Source organism: Ranitomeya variabilis, chromosome 1 (assembly GCF_051348905.1).
Source record: "Ranitomeya variabilis isolate aRanVar5 chromosome 1, aRanVar5.hap1, whole genome shotgun sequence".
NCBI classification, from domain to species: domain Eukaryota; kingdom Metazoa; phylum Chordata; class Amphibia; order Anura; family Dendrobatidae; genus Ranitomeya; species Ranitomeya variabilis.
Window position 1 is genome coordinate 1,145,699,510 of NC_135232.1, and position 17,076 is coordinate 1,145,716,585.

General features: G+C 49.9%; 1 protein-coding gene across 1 annotated transcript; it reads left to right on the forward strand.

Moving 5' to 3' along the window:
- The first annotated feature begins 204 nt into the window (after nucleotides 1–204).
- On the forward strand, nucleotides 205–16,004 carry LOC143793108 (uncharacterized). The gene is made up of 8 exons (XM_077279755.1): nucleotides 205–333; nucleotides 1,293–1,314; nucleotides 2,065–2,083; nucleotides 2,334–2,399; nucleotides 8,244–8,306; nucleotides 10,834–10,896; nucleotides 12,582–12,629; nucleotides 15,587–16,004. The coding sequence occupies exons 1-8, from the start codon at nucleotides 289–291 to the stop codon at nucleotides 15,603–15,605; spliced, it is 345 nt and encodes a 114-aa protein (XP_077135870.1). The 5' UTR covers nucleotides 205–288; the 3' UTR covers nucleotides 15,606–16,004.
- The last annotated feature ends 1,072 nt before the right edge of the window (nucleotides 16,005–17,076 follow it).

Genomic DNA, 17,076 nt, shown 5'->3' on the forward strand with positions numbered 1-17,076 from the left:
CATCACACTTGGAATTTTTTTCCCGTTTTCTGTTACACGGCATGGTAAAACCAATGCTATTGTTCAAAAGTGCATCTCATCCTGCAAAAAATAAGCCCTCACATGGCCAAATTGACGGAAAAATAAAAAAGTTATGGCTCTGGGAAGGAGGAGAGCGAAAAACGAAAACAGCTCCGGGGGTGAAGGGGTTAATGAGCTCGTTATGGCAATATGCACTATGGATACAATTGGTATTGAACATTAGGCCTTTTATAAGGAAACCTTTCTCTTTTTATCTAATTCAGGTTTATGCTATTAATGAGACTAACGAGTGAAATTTCAGAAACCAGTCGTGTAAGTGTGAAATAATAAAAGTCATGTAATTCAGAACAGTGATTGTAACGATATCTCTGGACATATATGAAGATGAATTTCTGTTGTCTGACGTCCGTTGTTTTCGCATGGCCAACTGCCCGGCTAATCAGCTCAGCACGGTTATCACCATAGGAAACCGGCATTTTTTTTTATTTAAAGGAAACCTGTCAGCAGTATGTGCTCCGTAAACTGAAGAGCGCATGCTGCAGGGGTTAACACACAGATGTCGGCGCTGCCTCTTATCACGCTCCATGCTGCTGTTTGCTTACAATGATTGTATTATTACCTGTAGCTTATCATTGCTGGGACTAGCTGCTCCTGAGCCCTGGTCTGACACGCCCCTCCTGTGACAGGCAGCTCACTGTCTATGGACGTGGGACATACAGAGCCTGGGGTGGGCAGCTTCCTCAGCTCTGCTGACAGTGGCATTACACAGGTTAACAGCGGCAATCAGTGGGCACGCCAGCTGCTTCCGATAGAGGGGGATGACATCTATAGATTATAGACAACTGCCCGCGGTGGAGTGGGCTCTGCATCTGAGACCCCTCCAAGGACCCTGACACTTCATGATGAAGATAGTTTGCCCCCATTATTTAGCATAAACATGGAAACAATGGCCGCAGCTTCAGAGATTGATAAGATGCAGCTCGTTTACAGATCTATTCCACAGATTTTATACCTGAATAAATGGAGCATAAAGTCCGCTGTGGCTGAGCTGCCGGCAGACGCCGGGGTCACTGACCAGGCTGCGGTGTATGGACGGTGTGAATGGGGCACGGAGCGGCGCTCACACATCGCCTTACTATTAATCCATCTATCTGCTGCGATTATCGGAAACCCCATTGATTGTCCAGTGTAATAGAAGCCTATGACTGTGTGAGGTGGAAGAGGCGGGAATATTTCATGGCCTTTATACTTTTCTCTTTTTACATTTACAGATGCCAATTTCCACCATGACAAGTAAGTATTGACCTTCTCAGAAGTGACAATTCCAGCATTTCTACCTCGCCGTCTCCTCCCAGCGCCCGGCTCCGCTCTGTGCAGTGCGGGGACGGAGCTTTGCACTGCAGGCGCGGTCTATTGATGTAATGGCGCCTGCGGAGCGGAGCCTCAGACGCACAGGAGCAGTAATGATGACGGTGGGTGATGGGGAACAGAGGCAGCGCCCCCCAGGACCCCCGGCCGTGTGTCCGCCACTATGGATGTAACCCCCCTGCACCCCAGTAGTTACAGTATAGCCGAGGCCTGAATGCCGGAGCAGATCCCATAATGGGGTCAGGAAGTCTCTGGGCAGTAACGTTGGGAAGGAAAGGCTCCTCACATGTGTACAGGGGGGCTGCCGTCTATTTCTCACTGGCCCTTATAGTCTATGGGGCCGGGAACATGTCACCGGGGGCGAAGTGTCCACCAAACTCACCCACTCACTGACTACTAGGAACAACGTCCACCAGCTTTTTTATTCCTTTTTTTGCCTGTAAAAGAAATAGATGACATACTGATGGTAAAAATGGACACAAAAGGCGAAAAAAAAAGAAAAAAAAAAGCTGAGAATCCGATGCTGCCCCTTAATGAGAAGGCGTTGGCTTAGTTTTGTGTGGCTGAGAATAAAATGACGTGTGAATACGAGCGAACAATAAGTCGTCCGCTGCCGCTGAGCGATTTATTAGGTCGTTCAGTAAATCTAATTGTAAACTGTTGTTTGTCTTTTAGCTACAGAACCAGCTTCCAGGTAAGAGTCTTTCTTCTCATTGTGCAGTGTGTGGGGCGCATGCGCCACCTCGGCTCCATCCTATGGGGGGACATCTCAGAGCTGGAGGTCCCAGCAGACGCACCCCGGAATCACTAACTTATGCCCTATACTGGGGATAGGGGACAACTAAGAGCTGACATCTTTTATCAATAAATGACCAGTGTAACACAGAAGTCCCAGTGTCTCCCTTACCTAACACACACAGTGACATGTTCTCCTTGTGCTATAGGGTGAATCCCCTGATGAGAGCTATTGGAAGATTCAAAAAATACGTTAAAGAGAAGTTCACAAGAACGTAAGTAACAAAATGTAACTCCTTAATAGAAGCAAACCTTATAGATCATGCAGCGATATCAATGTTTCCTGATCTCAGACGGCTGATCCTCTGATTCAGGTAGCTCCGAGCAATCGGGCAGTGACAACCAAAGAGATCCGCTGGAGACCTCTCGTTGTCATGCCAACCCATCGGTGATCCGCCATCACATGACAGGGTCACCGATAGGTTTTGCTTGCCGGAAGCGTGCGCTATATGTCGCTGACAGAGTTTGACAGCGGCATTTAACTAGTTAACAGCCGAGGGTGGATCGTGATTCCACCCACGGCTGTTAGAGGCACATGTCAGTTGTTCAAAAGAGCTGACATGTGCCGGGAAAGATGTGGGCTCAGTGCCGATGCCCACATCAATGGCTTTATTAACAATGCCAAGTTAGACAACAACATACAATTAAAAACAGTTAAAATCATAGTGGAGCGACATGCGAGACAATGCAAGGCAGGTGAGTAAGAAATGTGCAAAGATATTAAATAATCCCAAAAGCCGTCCACATTACAAATACATAGCAGAAAAACTATATATATACAATGGAGAATAAAAGGGCTCACAGGGGAAATCGCCTCCAATGTACAGGAGCGAAATGTAGATGAAAATGTAAATATGTGGAGCCGCGTTACAATTCCCAAGAGAAGAAGTGATGTCAGGGGACGTTAGATTAAAAAATGAAAAACATATTCACATTTTCAGCTAAAAGTCCTGGACTGAGGAGCCAAACTCCCCGAGAGCCAGATCGTATAGAAATGACTAATCAGAAGCTGCCGTCTATAGAATTTCTAGAAATACACATATACACATCACAATGGCATCAATGGCTTTCACCATGTATGTGAGCACATCACAGAGGAGTAAGGCGAGAATACACCAAATGTAGTCACCTGCATGGATGAGCCATAAACAATGAGCCAAGATCCAAATGTAATGAATGGGACTGCGCTAATGCAATATCTGACTTACTAAACCAACATGCCCCAGGTCTGCCTGCTCTAGCCAACGCGCGTCGCTGCCTCACAGCCGCTTCATTAGGGGAAGTGTCATGGTGGACGTCAAGACCCTATTTATAAGTAGCAAGTACACCTGCTGGCCAATCAGGAGACACCGACACAGGTGCGCGGCCGACACAGGTGCGCGGCGGCGTCCACTGAGAGACTTCAGTCACATGCGGTGGATAAGCCCAACGGTCAGTGCGCACGCGCTGAGCGACTCAAGTGCGTTCCATAAAGCAGGAAAAACAGGTTGTGTGTGAGATCCCGGAAGAGCTCAGTCAGTGCATATATGGGAGAGATAACAACTAGTAACAATACATGGGGGGGGGGACAGGGGAAGAATGAAGTCCTGAGAAAGCCCGTGAAGGCTAAATCTTCATTACTACCAAATGGCCTAACAGAATTAGGGTCATAAATCCACTGGATTCCATTCTCTAACCTTCCCCTTGCTGATCCTGTCTCCGTATATTAGGTCTTACTCTTTGAAGGCCCACTACCTTTACATCCCTTGTAAGTCCTGCATGATGCTCCAGACAATGGGAGCTGTGGGCTCATACTGTGTATAAGGGAGCTGCGGGCCCATCATACTGTGTATAAGGGAGCTGCGGGCCCATCATACTGTGTATAAGGGAGCTGCGGGCCCATCATACTGTGTATAAGGGAGCTGCGGGCCCATCATACTGTGTATAAGGGAGCTGCGGGCCCATCATACTGTGTATAAGGGAGCTGCGGGCCCATCATGCTGTGTATAAGGGAGCTATGGGCTCATCATACTGTGTATAAGGGAGCTGCGGGCCCATCATACTGTGTATAAGGGAGCTGCGGGTCCATCATACTGTGTATAAGGGAGCTGCGGGCCCATCATGCTGTGTATAAGGGAGCTGCGGGCCCATCATACTGTGTATAAGGGAGCTGCGGGCCCATCATGCTGTGCATAAGGGAGCTGTGGGCTCATACTGTGTATAAGGGAGCTGCGGGCCCATCATACTGTGTATAAGGGAGCTGCGGGCCCATCATACTGTGTATAAGGGAGCTGCGGGCCCATCATACTGTGTATAAGGGAGCTGCGGGCCCATCATACTGTGTATAAGGGAGCTGTGGGCCCATCATACTGTGTATAAGGGAGCTGTGGGCTCATCATACCGTGTATAAGGGAGCTGCGGGCCCATCATACTGTGTATAAGGGAGCTGCGGGCCCATCATACTGTGTATAAGGGAGCTGTGGGCCCATCATACTGTGTTTAAGGGAGCTGCGGGCTCATCATACTGTGTATAAGGGAGCTGCGGGCCCATCATACTGTGTATAAGGGAGCTGCGGGCCCATCATACTGTTTGACGGAAACTGCGGGCCCATCATACTGTTTATAAGGGAGATGTGCACCCACCATACTGTGTATAGGGAACTGTGAAGGCATATTGTGCATATGGGAGCTGTTGGCCCATTACACTGTATATAGGGGAGCTCTGGGGGGGGCATTATACTTTCTATAGTGGAGCTCTGTCAGCATTATACTGTGTATAGGGGAGCAGTGAGAACATCATACGGTGAATCGGGGAGTTATAGAATCATCATACTGTGTATAGGGGAGCTGTGGGGGCCTTATACCGTGTATAGAGAAGCTTTGAGCTCACCATACTGTGTATAGGGAAGCTGTGGGGGCCTTATACCGTGTATAGAGAAGCTTTGAGCTCACCATACTGTTTATAGGGAAGCTGTGGGGGCCTTATACTGTGTATATGGAAGCTTTGAGCTCACCATACTGTGTATAGGGAAGCTGTGGGGGCCTTATACCGTGTATAGAGAAGCTTTGAGCTCACCATACTGTGTATAGGGAAGCTGTGGGGGCCTTATACTGTGTATATGGAAGCTTTGAGCTCACCATACTGTGTATAAGGGAGCAGTACATGAGGGAACTTAGGGGACATTATTAAATGTAAAGTGGGCACTTAGCATTACTGTATTGTTATAGGGGCACTCATAGTATTGCGACCATCAAAGTTGCATATCGTCACAATATGGCGGTAAAATCAATGTTCGTTTGTGTATATAGATTTATTTTCAATAACAGCGTGATCATATTCTGAGGTTCCACTATAAGCTGTAATCAGGGTTAGCTAGTTAGGGGCCCACTCAGATGTTTCGCCCCCAAGTTGAAACCCTAGCTACGCCTCTGAATGGAGGGGATGCGGCAATAAGCCAGCACTGCGGACCCTCCACTCTCAGGATCTGCAGCAGTTCTGGTAGTCGGACCCCCACCAGGTACAAAGTGGAAATGTCCCCAGATTTGGTCTTAGACTCGGTATAAAATTATAATCATGATTATTAATATTACTCCGTTATATGGTGGTTATAATCCCGAGATCTCAACCTGCGCATGCGCTGTCTCCAGAGGACATTTCCAAGGTACTCCGCAATGAAAAGGATGGGAAGAGTGAGCCCACCACACCCTCGCACCACCTCAGACCCCCTCCTCCCAGCCCGGAGCCCACCACACCCTCGCACCACCTCACACCCCCACTGCCCAGCCCGGAGCCCGCCACAGCCTGGCACCGCCTCACGCCCCCTCCGCCCAGCCCGGAGCTCACCACAGCCTCGCACCGCGTCACACCCCCTCCGTCCAGCCTGAAGCCCGCCACAGCCTCGCACCGCCTCACGCTCCCTCCGCCCAGCCCGGAGCTCACCACAGCCTCGCACCGCCTCACACCCCCTCCGTCCAGCCCGGAGCCCGCCACAGCCTCGCACCGCCTCACGCCCCCTCCGCCCAGCCCGGAGCTCACCACAGCCTCGCACCGCCTCACACCCCCTCCGCCCAGCCCGGAGCCCGCCACAGCCTCGCACCGCTTCACACCCCCTCCTCCCAGCCCGGCACAGCCTCGGACCGCCTCACACCCCCTCTGCCCAGCCCGGAGCCTGCCACAGCCTCGCACCACCTCACACCCTCTCCGCCCAGCCCGGAGCCCACCACACCCTCGCACCACCTCACACCCCCATTGCCCAGCCCGGAGCCTGCCACAGCCTCGCACCGCCTCACACCCCCTCCTCCCAGCCCGGAGCCCACCACACCCTCGCACCACCTCACACCCCCACTGCCCAGCCCGGAGCCCACCACAGCCTCGCACCGCCTCACACCCCCTCTGCCCAGCCCGGAGCCCACCACACCCTCGCACCACCTCACACCCCCACTGCCCAGCCCGGAGCCCACCACAGCCTCGCACCGCCTCACACCCCCTCCGCCCAGCCCGGAGCACACCGCAGCCTCGCACTGCCTCACACCCCCTCCTCCCAGCCCGGAGCCCGCCACAGCCTCGCACCACCTCACACCCCCTCCTCCCAGCCCGGAGCCCACCACAGCCTCGCACCGCCTCACACCTCCTCCGCCCAGCCCGGAGCTCACCACAGCCTCGCACCGCCTCACACCTCCTCCGCCCAGCCCGGAGCCCACCACAGCCTCGCACCGCCTCACACCTCCTCCAAGCCCGGAGCCCGCCACAGCCTCGCACCGCCTCACACCACCTCCTCCCAGCCCGGAGCACACCGCATCGCTCCACTCCTGCCACCGCCTCCAGCTTCCGGCAGCAGTGACTCTGCCTCCTGGCGCCCCAATCCACCGCCGTGGTCCCCCCACTTAGCTGTGTCAGAGGATATAGTATTATATGTAAATGAGGAGGTAAGTGCCCCGTGGGCGGGACGATGTTGGTCGGGGGCATATATTCTCTGCACTGTTCCCTGCCTTGTGCCGCCTAGTGTGCCGATATTATCAAGTGAATAAAAACCTTAGACTCCTGCTGCTGACGATCAGTTTATTCAGCAGCACAGCTGATGGATACAAAATCATCAGGTCGGTGACAGTCGGAGAAAAAGCCGACTCTACAGCACGTTGCACTTGTAACAAAAAATGCCACTGACCCCCCACAAGAAAAGGTGCAGAATAACAGCGCAAGAAAGATGCACCGTGTGGAGGAGTTTCTAGGGAAGCAGTCATGTCCTCAAGCGCTATGACAAGCAGCCTGTAGACATGGGGTAAATGTGCAGGGGAAGGGTTCGCTCACACGAGCCTATAACACGGCCCAGTGCTACATGATAACACATCTCACAGCACTCGGAGCAGTGTTATTCTATGGGGCAGCTCAGAGCTGAGATTATTTTCTCATGCAAATTAGCAATTGTATCATAGTCACCTATACAAGTCTATGGGTGTGGGCGAAACATTGGACTGCACTCAGATGTCATCTGAGTGCAGTGTGATTACTGTGTATGCCGGCAATAGAGGAGCCTCCGGCTTTCAGTCATAGAGGAGTGTCCGGCACAGCTTCAGTCACCACTAAGTACACAGTGAGGGCAGCTGTAACCGCACACCGACACTGACTGACAGCCGGCTCTGCACTGATGCACTTCTGAGCGACCTGTCAGTCTGTGTCGGGTTGCGGTTACAGTCACCACTCTCAGTGCTGTGAGCCGTGACTAATTCCTCAGGACACGCCTGCATGACTGAAAGCCGGAGGCTCCCAGAAGAAAAACAGTTCATTTTCTCCCAGGTGACGCACTTTCAGTACAGCGGCCAGCGCCTTCATAACGCTATTAACCTGCAGATTAACCCAATATCTACAGATAATAGCGCTATAAGACCTGACAGGTTCACTTTAAACTGTTTTTTTTTGGGGGGTGGTGAGTTCAAGACACAGATGGGAGTAGAAGTGGCTCATAAGTGGAGAAGGAAGCAGATTTCTCTGATACGATATATTACAAAGCTTCTTACATTTTGTCGTAATATTGAGTTTGTGACCATTTAACATAAATGGATGTTTCTTTCTTGTACAATAGTGAGAATGTCAAACTTGATACAAAGAAGAAAAGGCGACTGACAAAGAGCAGGAAGGAGATTATGTAAGTGGCGAGAATGACTGATGTAATCTCAGCAAACCTTGTAGATCCCATAATGATCCCGACGTGTCCTTATCTGCGATGTGCGATTCCTTGTACTCAGGGACAGATGGTAGAAACCTGTCTGCACATCATCCACCGTATCTCTACTGCACAGAGAGGCGACATTTACAGGGGGTCGCTCAGTTATCAGAATTTAGGGGGAAAAGACGGCAAAGCGTTTTATGGGAAACAAACATTAGGAATTGTTATTGGACTGGTGAGAAGAAAAGAAATGGATCGCCCCCATAGGGACGTGGGGTACTCGGTACCCGGGGGATGTCACGGTGGCTGACCCGGTCCGTGGCCCTAGGGATGTCCGTGTAAAGGGGGGAAAGGTCTTTAAAGGGATAATGTTCGTGACGCCACCTGTGGTATTCGGTCAGAGTGACCGACGCTGCTGTAAGGGGTCCGCTGGGGTGATGTTATGGCAGCTAGATGGTATACCTTCCCACAGGTGAAGTGTATCCCCAGGGCTCCCAGTGTGTGGATGGTGAGAGGCGCGGTGAAGGACGAGGACACAAGGTTGCAGTCTCTTTACCTTTACTGAAGGCTTCAGTGTCCACAGTCCAGAGCACCAGGTCACAGGGCAGGCAGAGTCCGGCCGGTCTGGAGGCAAATCCAGAGTCCCCTTATCCAGGTGGAAATCAGTAGCCTTCCTCTAGCGCCTGGGTGTTGTAGTACCTCCCTGCTGAGCTTCTCATAAGGTCCTCACAACTGTGGTAGATGTTCTAGATGTTATGTCTCTCTCTGTCCCCAGATGGATAGGACAGACCCATATGACCGGTGGCCTGAGGCTTTTTACAGGGACTCTAGCACGCCCCGGCCCCCACAAGTTGCCACTGTGCCTCCTGGGTATAGGTCGGGCAGGTAACGTGGAATTATCTGTCCTGCCGGTCTCTGGAGCAAGGCATAGAGACTGTTGCTCCCTCGGTGTTCCGGCTACCGGATCCTGCGCCTCAGAAGGAGGCAGCCTGTGCAGGGCTGAACTCCTTCTGGTTTCCTCTCCTTTTGCTATGACTTCGTTTCTCACCCTCTACAATACAATTCGCTGTTCGTGTCTCTTTCTTAGGATGCTGCCGCACGTGGGGCAGGCACAGCTCCGCGGCCTTCTGTCTAGGCCTCTGACAGGATCCCACCCCTGTCAGGGACCAACTCTGTCAGCAACTGCTCGATATTCCTCCTTCCTCTCTGTCTGCCTGACGGGAACTGCCTGACTTCCTCTCCAGGCCACCAGTTTTACCTAATTGTGAAGAGTGCCCTAATAAATAGGAGCATGGCTCCCCTGGCGGACTGGAGAGTGAAGTGTGTTGTCTGGTTTGTGTTACCTGGTAAAGAGATCTCCTTTATTGCCTCCAAACGTAACATCACTCCCCCTAGAGGAGAACGATATTACTGCAATGACCAGGACCCTGGGGCGCCGCAGAAACATGAGCCAATATCTTAATATGGCGTCTGTAGAAATATGTCAGATATTATATATGTTAAACATATAGAGAAAGTCATCCCCCAAGAACACTGTTTGGAGACTCCTGGCGACCACACGTGAAGAGAAGGGGTAGAAAGCAGAGGGATAGTGGCGGATGGAGGAAGCAGGAGCCCCCAGGGGTCACATCTGCATTATACACGGACTGTGAGTGGGAAGGTCACGTTATCCCAATGATGGCGGCCTGTGGTCAGCTCAGGAGGACAGAGCGGCTCAGAAGCTGCCCCAGGGAGATAGTTGCTGGGTTTCACAGCCATCATCTGCCTATAACAGCCCAGCAGGAGTGAGCTCCACCTGCGGCTGTTCACCTATTTAACCCCTTACCAACATGGGGCTGTTCTGTTTTGCGTATTCATCTCCCCCTACTTCTAAGAGCCATCATTCTTTATTTTTCCATCCATAGCGATATCAGGGCTTGTTTATTTGCAGAACAAGTTGTATATTTCATAAACACTATTCAATTTATCACGTGATGTATTAGAAGTGAAATTCCAAGTTCTCCAAAATTGCAGGAAAAAAAGTAAATTCTGTAATGGTTTTTGGGGATTCTTCCTTAGAATGTTCATTGTAGAGTAATAATGACCTGACGATACGATTCTCCAGGTCAGTACGATTATGGAGACAACAAACCAGCAGAAATACATTTTACAAATTCAAAAAAAAAAAATAATTCTGCTTGTGTCGACAAATCCTCAAATGTCTATGTAGACCGAAACATAAAGGGATGTGGCTCTTGGAAGGAGTAAAAAATGAAGGATCCAAAATGGGAAATGAAAGCCATAGATAAGTCTGGGATCGACCTCTATGAATGATGTAGAACCGCCATGCGGTGTATTTATGCCGCCAGCCTTCTGTCCTCACACAGTGAGCGCCCCCTAGTGACCGCTCTGAGGATACAACATTGTATCATGGAGACCGAGGGGAATGTGATCACTGCTGCTCCTCACATTGCTGATGTTTATACATTTACATATGAGATGATGATTTATGTTCCATGTACAACAGAAAAGAAATGCAAGAAAGATGGGAGAAGGAGGAGAAAGAGCGAATCAGGATGGAGAAAACCTTGTAAGTGCTTTTTTTCCAGGTAGAAATGATATAAAACCTGTCTGCACACACTGTCCATCTGTCTGCGCTGATACTTGTCAGGGTGTGAAAGTCATTTCTCAGTTTAGGATGTTTATAGGACACATAAATTAGATGAATTCTATGTATTTTACTGTTTAAAATGGCACCTGGAAGAAGAGACCATGATCAGCATTTTCTATGGCTCCTTCAGAAAGACACAAGGTGTAATGAGAAGCATGTATACTCTCTACAGCATACCCCCTGTCTAGGACGCTTGGTTTGGGAGCGGTCTCAGGAGGTCGGCACATGTCCATTCCGTATCCTCCTAGATATGGCTGAGTACAATAGTGGAGCCGTCAGCTCCCTGCACCACCACACGGCCTGTGCTCCCCGCGCTGTGTAATCCTATGGCTGCATATACATTAGATGGCAGTATACTCGGGACTACAGAACAGGAGAAGGACGGGGGATTCTGGAGACAAGTCAGCTGAGCAGCAGCACTCAATGTCAGGCAGCAGCTGCAAAGGCAACAAGATTTTACGGTGTATAAAAAAAGATAAAATCCCATACGGTTACTCCTTTATAAATCACTTGTGAGGCCACATCTGGAATATGGGATCCAGTTTTGGGCTCCATAGTTTAAAAAGGATTTTCAGAAGATAGAGTCAGTTCAAAGGCAGAAACTAGATTATTATCAGGAATGGAGACCTCTCATATGATGAAAGGTTAGAAAAGTTGGGCTTGTTTAGCTTAGAAAAAAGATGTCTCCGAGGAGATCTCATTCATAAATACACTGCTCAAAAAAATAAAGGGATCACTAAAATTCCACATCCTAGATAGCACGGAATGAAATAATTCAGTTGTAAATCTTTGATCATTTTTATGTTTTATATGTAATGAATAATGTAAATCCAAATTAATATCCCACGGAGGTCTGGATTTGGAATGATACTCAAAATCAAAGTGAAAAATCAAATTCCAGGCTGATCCAACTTCAGTGGAAATGCACTAAGACAAGGCAATGATGCTCAGTAGTGTGTGTGGCCTCCACGTGCCTGTATGACCTCCCTACAATGCCTGGATAAGGAGGCGGATGGTCTACTTGGACCTGCCTGTGCTGCATCAATAGTAAAAAGATATAATGTTAAAAATTATTTTTTAAAAAAATAAAAAATCGTGCTATTCTCGCCCTCCGGCGTCCACCGATGCGAGCGATGCGGCCGCCAGCTTCCGTTCCCAGTGATGCATTGTGAAATTACCCAGATGACTAGTTTACCTTTACCTTTGCGGATAACGAGGAGATGAAGCCGTGTTAGTTTGCCACTATCGGCGTATATGTCGGCTCTTGTGGGTAATATACCTGTGTCCCAATATGACCCTTCTGTAATGTGACTGACCGGTGCCCCGTTGGGGCCAGTGTTTGAGCAGGGGCGTCATTGGCGCTTTCTAGGTTAGGTGGGATATGTAAGAGGGTCAGTTTGGGACCCCACATTGTCCGAGGTTACACTAGTAGTTCCCATTAGGGTCACTTCCCGGCCACTGGAGCATTTTTGGGTTGAGTTGTGTGTCGCTGTTCAGTATTGCTCTATTTAATGCATGTCTAATAAAGTCTGATTTTATTGTATCTTTTCCCTGTGAATATTGATCCTAATCCGCACTGATGATCTATGTTTCCTGTCCTGTAGGGAGGAGACCACCCAAGATGAGATGGGGAAGACCACCACCCTGATCATGTAAGAGATTACTGAGCCAACCGTCTAGATGACATAATGCTGTAGACGAGTCCTCACTCCTGGATAGATCGGACTGCACAGACAGCGGCCATTTATTGTTATACACCCGATTAGTAAGAGGTTTGGGAAGAGGTTTTCTCCTGGAGCTTCTGCCTTCTGATTGGACGGGGCCATGTTTGGAGAGGTTTCCTTCTGGATCCTGTTCAAAGAAATGACCCGTAATTTATTTCTGTCCACCAGGTGTTTGTCTAAACCTCTTCAGAGGAAAAAAAGCCTCCTCATATTAACAAAGTGGATTTTTATAGAAATGAACTGGAATTGCTTTCCAAAAGTTCCTGAAATAATTTTTTAGGTGAATTCTGGAGAGGATTTGCTTAAAAAAAAAAAAACTTTAAATATGTTACGTGCACATACTCTTGGTGATGTAACCAATTTTTACCATTATAATAATAATAATCTTTATTTATATAGCGCCAACCTATTCCGCAGCGCTTTACAGTGTAACCATTTCAAACACAACAGTCATAAGTAACAACGTTAACAATACAATCAGTGAGGCACAATAGCATTAGGCTCTGTGCACACGTTGGGTGTTTGCTGTGTTTTTTTTCCACAGGCAAAACCTGCTCACTTGACAATAAAGAAGCAACTTTCATAAAGCAGATTTTGCAAAAAAAAGGGGGTAAAAGAAAAAAGAAAGGAGCATATATGCCTTAAAATAATGGATTTTATTTAAACATGAAAAACATACATAAAATAATTAAAAAGCATGTGAGGCCAGAGGTAGGGATCCATGTAAATAAACCAGGTGCAATACACCCAGTAACAGAGCGTTCTATAAAGATGGGCCCTATATGTAACACAGAAATCCTTTAGGTGGACTTGTCCTAATATAAACAGGTAAAGAGCGCGTGCAGTCCTAAATAGATGACGGACGTGTAGAGTAGTGCTGTAGGAACAATCCCCGCCGCCCCGACGCACGTTTTGCAAGAACTTCTTCAGCAGTTTTATGAACGGTGCGAACTGCAGGACCAGCGACTTCCATCCATACGGACGGTGACCAGTGACAGGACAGGCTATAAACAGTGCCAGGAGATCCCATCATATTTCATGAGTCTTCTGGGCTTATTTGCAGAGTAAGCGAGTGTACGCAATATCATGGTATCTGGAAATGGAGGATGTTTTCCCTAACACTCATGTTTCGGTAATATGCTGCCTCTAGCTTTAAGATTTACACTTCCAGTATTCTCAGTGTTCTCGTATCATTCATGGGAGTCAATATGGACTCGGGAACAGTTTTCTTTGTCTTCTGTTCTTTGCTGCATTTGGGCATTTAAAACATAATTACCCAGTGACAATGTTTTACCCCAAGCCCCAATTCTGTATAATTACAGTAAATATACAGACCAGTCCTACAGGAGATTCCTTTTTCGCCCCTTTTAGCGTTTTTTATTCTCCTTCAGCCACTTTGTGTATCCAGCCCAACAGAGCCGAGCCGACCATCCTATTCCTCCAATGTTTGACTTTCCAGTAGCACATGGCTTCTCCTTGATGCTTCAGGGTCAGGTCCTGATGTGACCCCTGGAGGATCTAGGATCGGAAGGTCACAATGTGTATTAGATGGCAGGTCCTCTTTAGGATGTGTTTGTCCTCTACTTTGAGTGAATTTACTTTTATTCTGTGCTGAAAAGGGGTTCTTAACCCTATCTTCTGGCTGTGAACTTAGAGCTTGAGTGCTCAGCTGCAGCATCTTGTGAACACTCCCTCCCACTATGTAAACCCACTGGTAGCTTCTCTGCTTGCTGGTTATAGATCTTCTATACTGACCTCTTTGACAGTCAGTCTCTGAATAAGCTGAGGTGTTAGCTCTAGTTGCAGCAGTGAAGTTTCCTGTTGGAGAAGCTAAGGAGTGTTACTTGTTGTGTCTTTTCCCACTGTTAGTTGTACCTTCCTCGTGTTGTCTTATTGTAGTAGTGGGACTACTATCTCCCTGGCCTGCGCACTAGACAGGGTGTTCTCACACAGGGGGGAAGGACCCGACTAGGGACTGTAGGGAGTTCAGGTATCAGACTCCGGTTTATGTTAGGAGGTGAACCCTCTCCCTTCTACCTATTGCCCGGGTTTCCTTGCATTTCTTCCCTGGTGTTGCGCCGCATGCTGGGCATCCTCTCGGCCCCAGTGTGACATTAAGGCCAGATCACTGTGCATACTCAGCCAACCAGTCTATGGAAAAATAGAGCCTAAACTGCGCATGCTCGACTGATAGCATTGGAGCCATGGGATGGCAACATGAGGGGGAGTTTACCAAAAGGGGAAACGTAAAAGTCAGATGCATTGGCATGCACAAATAAATATGGACTTAACTGTCTAAATACCTATAACGATTTTGGGAGCACCTCTGTAAGTGAACGGTTATTGAAAATTAGCTAATTTGCATTGCATGTAGTTCCTAATGATAATTGTAAAGGCATTTTGTTAGTTTGTTTATGTAAAACCACACACCATTAAGCCATCACATGCAGGAATGGTTTCAGCATTAAATTACATCCTTGTAATCTTGTAATTCTAGGAAATGATGTAGTAAATAATTTATTCATTATTAGCCAGGATGGCTAGATGTTAAGAAATACAAATAATGCTCATCTATTACATAAAGGGATTGTTTTGTCACTTCACAAGATATTGATTACCTATGCTTAGTGTAGACCATCAATATCAGATTAGTGGGGTCCAGCACCTGGCAACCCCTGATCAGCTGTGTATGATCTCTGGCTGAATAGAAACACATTGAATAGAATCCCAATCAATGAATAGCGGTCATGACCAGACAATGCAAATCCGGATGTAGAACAGCTTATAACAGCTAATTTATGGGGATAGGTCGTAAGGATAGCTCATCAATATCTTGTGATTGGAATGCACTTTAACATTATTTGTTATATCTCCACTCAATACAGCTATGAAACCTCGGTTTAACATCGACAGCAACCACCGCTGCCAATACCACCTGGCAGCCACCATCACCACCTCTGCCAATACCACCTGGCAGCCGCCACCACCATCTCTGCTAATACCACCTGGCAGCCGCCACCACCATCTCTGCCAATACCACCTGGCAGCCGCCACCACCATCTCTGCCAATACCACCTGGCAGCCGCCACCACCATCTCTGCCAATACCACCTGGCAGCCACCACCACCATCTCTGCCAATACCACCTGGCAGCCGCCACCACCACCTCTGCCAATACCACCTGGCAGCCGCCACCACCAACGCTGACAATACCACCTGGCAGCCGCCACCACCACCTCTGCCAATGCCACCTGGCAGCCGCTACCACCACCTCTGCCAATGCCACCTGGCAGCTGCCACCACAACCTCTGCCAATACCACCTGGCAGCCGCCACCACCAACTCTGCCAATACCACCTGGCAGCCGCCACCACCACCTCTGCCAATGCCACCTGGCAGCTGCTACCACCACCTCTGCCAATGCCACCTGGCAGCTGCCACCACAACCTCTGCCAATACCACCTGGCAGCCGCCACCACCAACTCTGCCAATACCACCTGGCAGCCGCCACCACCACCTCTGCCAATGCCACCCGGCAGCCACCACCACCTCTGCCAATGCCACCCGGCAGCCGCCACCACCACCTCTGCCAATGCCACCCGGCAGCCGCCACCACCACCTCTGCCAATGCCACCCGGCAGCCGCCACCACCACCTCTGCCAATGCCACCCAGCAGCCGCCACCACCACCTCTGCCAATGCCACCCAGCAGCCGCCACCACCACCTCTGCCAATGCCACCGAGCAGCCGCCACCACCACCTCTGCCAATGCCACCCGGCAGCCGCCACCACCACCTCTGCCAATGCCACCCGGCAGCCGCCACCACCACCTCTGCCAATGCCACCCAGCAGCCGCCACCACCACCTCTGCCAATGCCACCCGGCAGCCGCCACCACCGCCTCTGCCAATGCCACCCGGCAGCCGCCACCACCGCCACTGCCAATGCCACCCGGCAGCCGCCACCACCGCCTCTGCCAATGCCACCCGGCAGCCGCCACCACCGCCTCTGCCAATGCCACCCGGCAGCCGCCACCACCACCTCTGCCAATGCCACCCGGCAGCCACCACCACCTCTGCCAATGCCACCCGGCAGCCGCCACCACCACCTCTGCCAATGCCACCCGGCTGCCGCCACCACCACCTCTGCCAATGCCACCCGGCAGCCGCCACCACCACCTCTGCCAATGCCACCTGGCAGCCGCCACCACCACCTCTGCCAATGCCACCTGGCAGCCACTGTTACTCTGCCTAATACTTACCTGTCCGGCCAGCGCGCTCCCGATGCTCCTCCTCGCTCCTCTCCGTCCGGCTTCTCTGGCGTTCGTCCCTTCAGCAGTCTGCGCATGCGGAGATGCGCTCCTTTCACCGCTGGGGCTT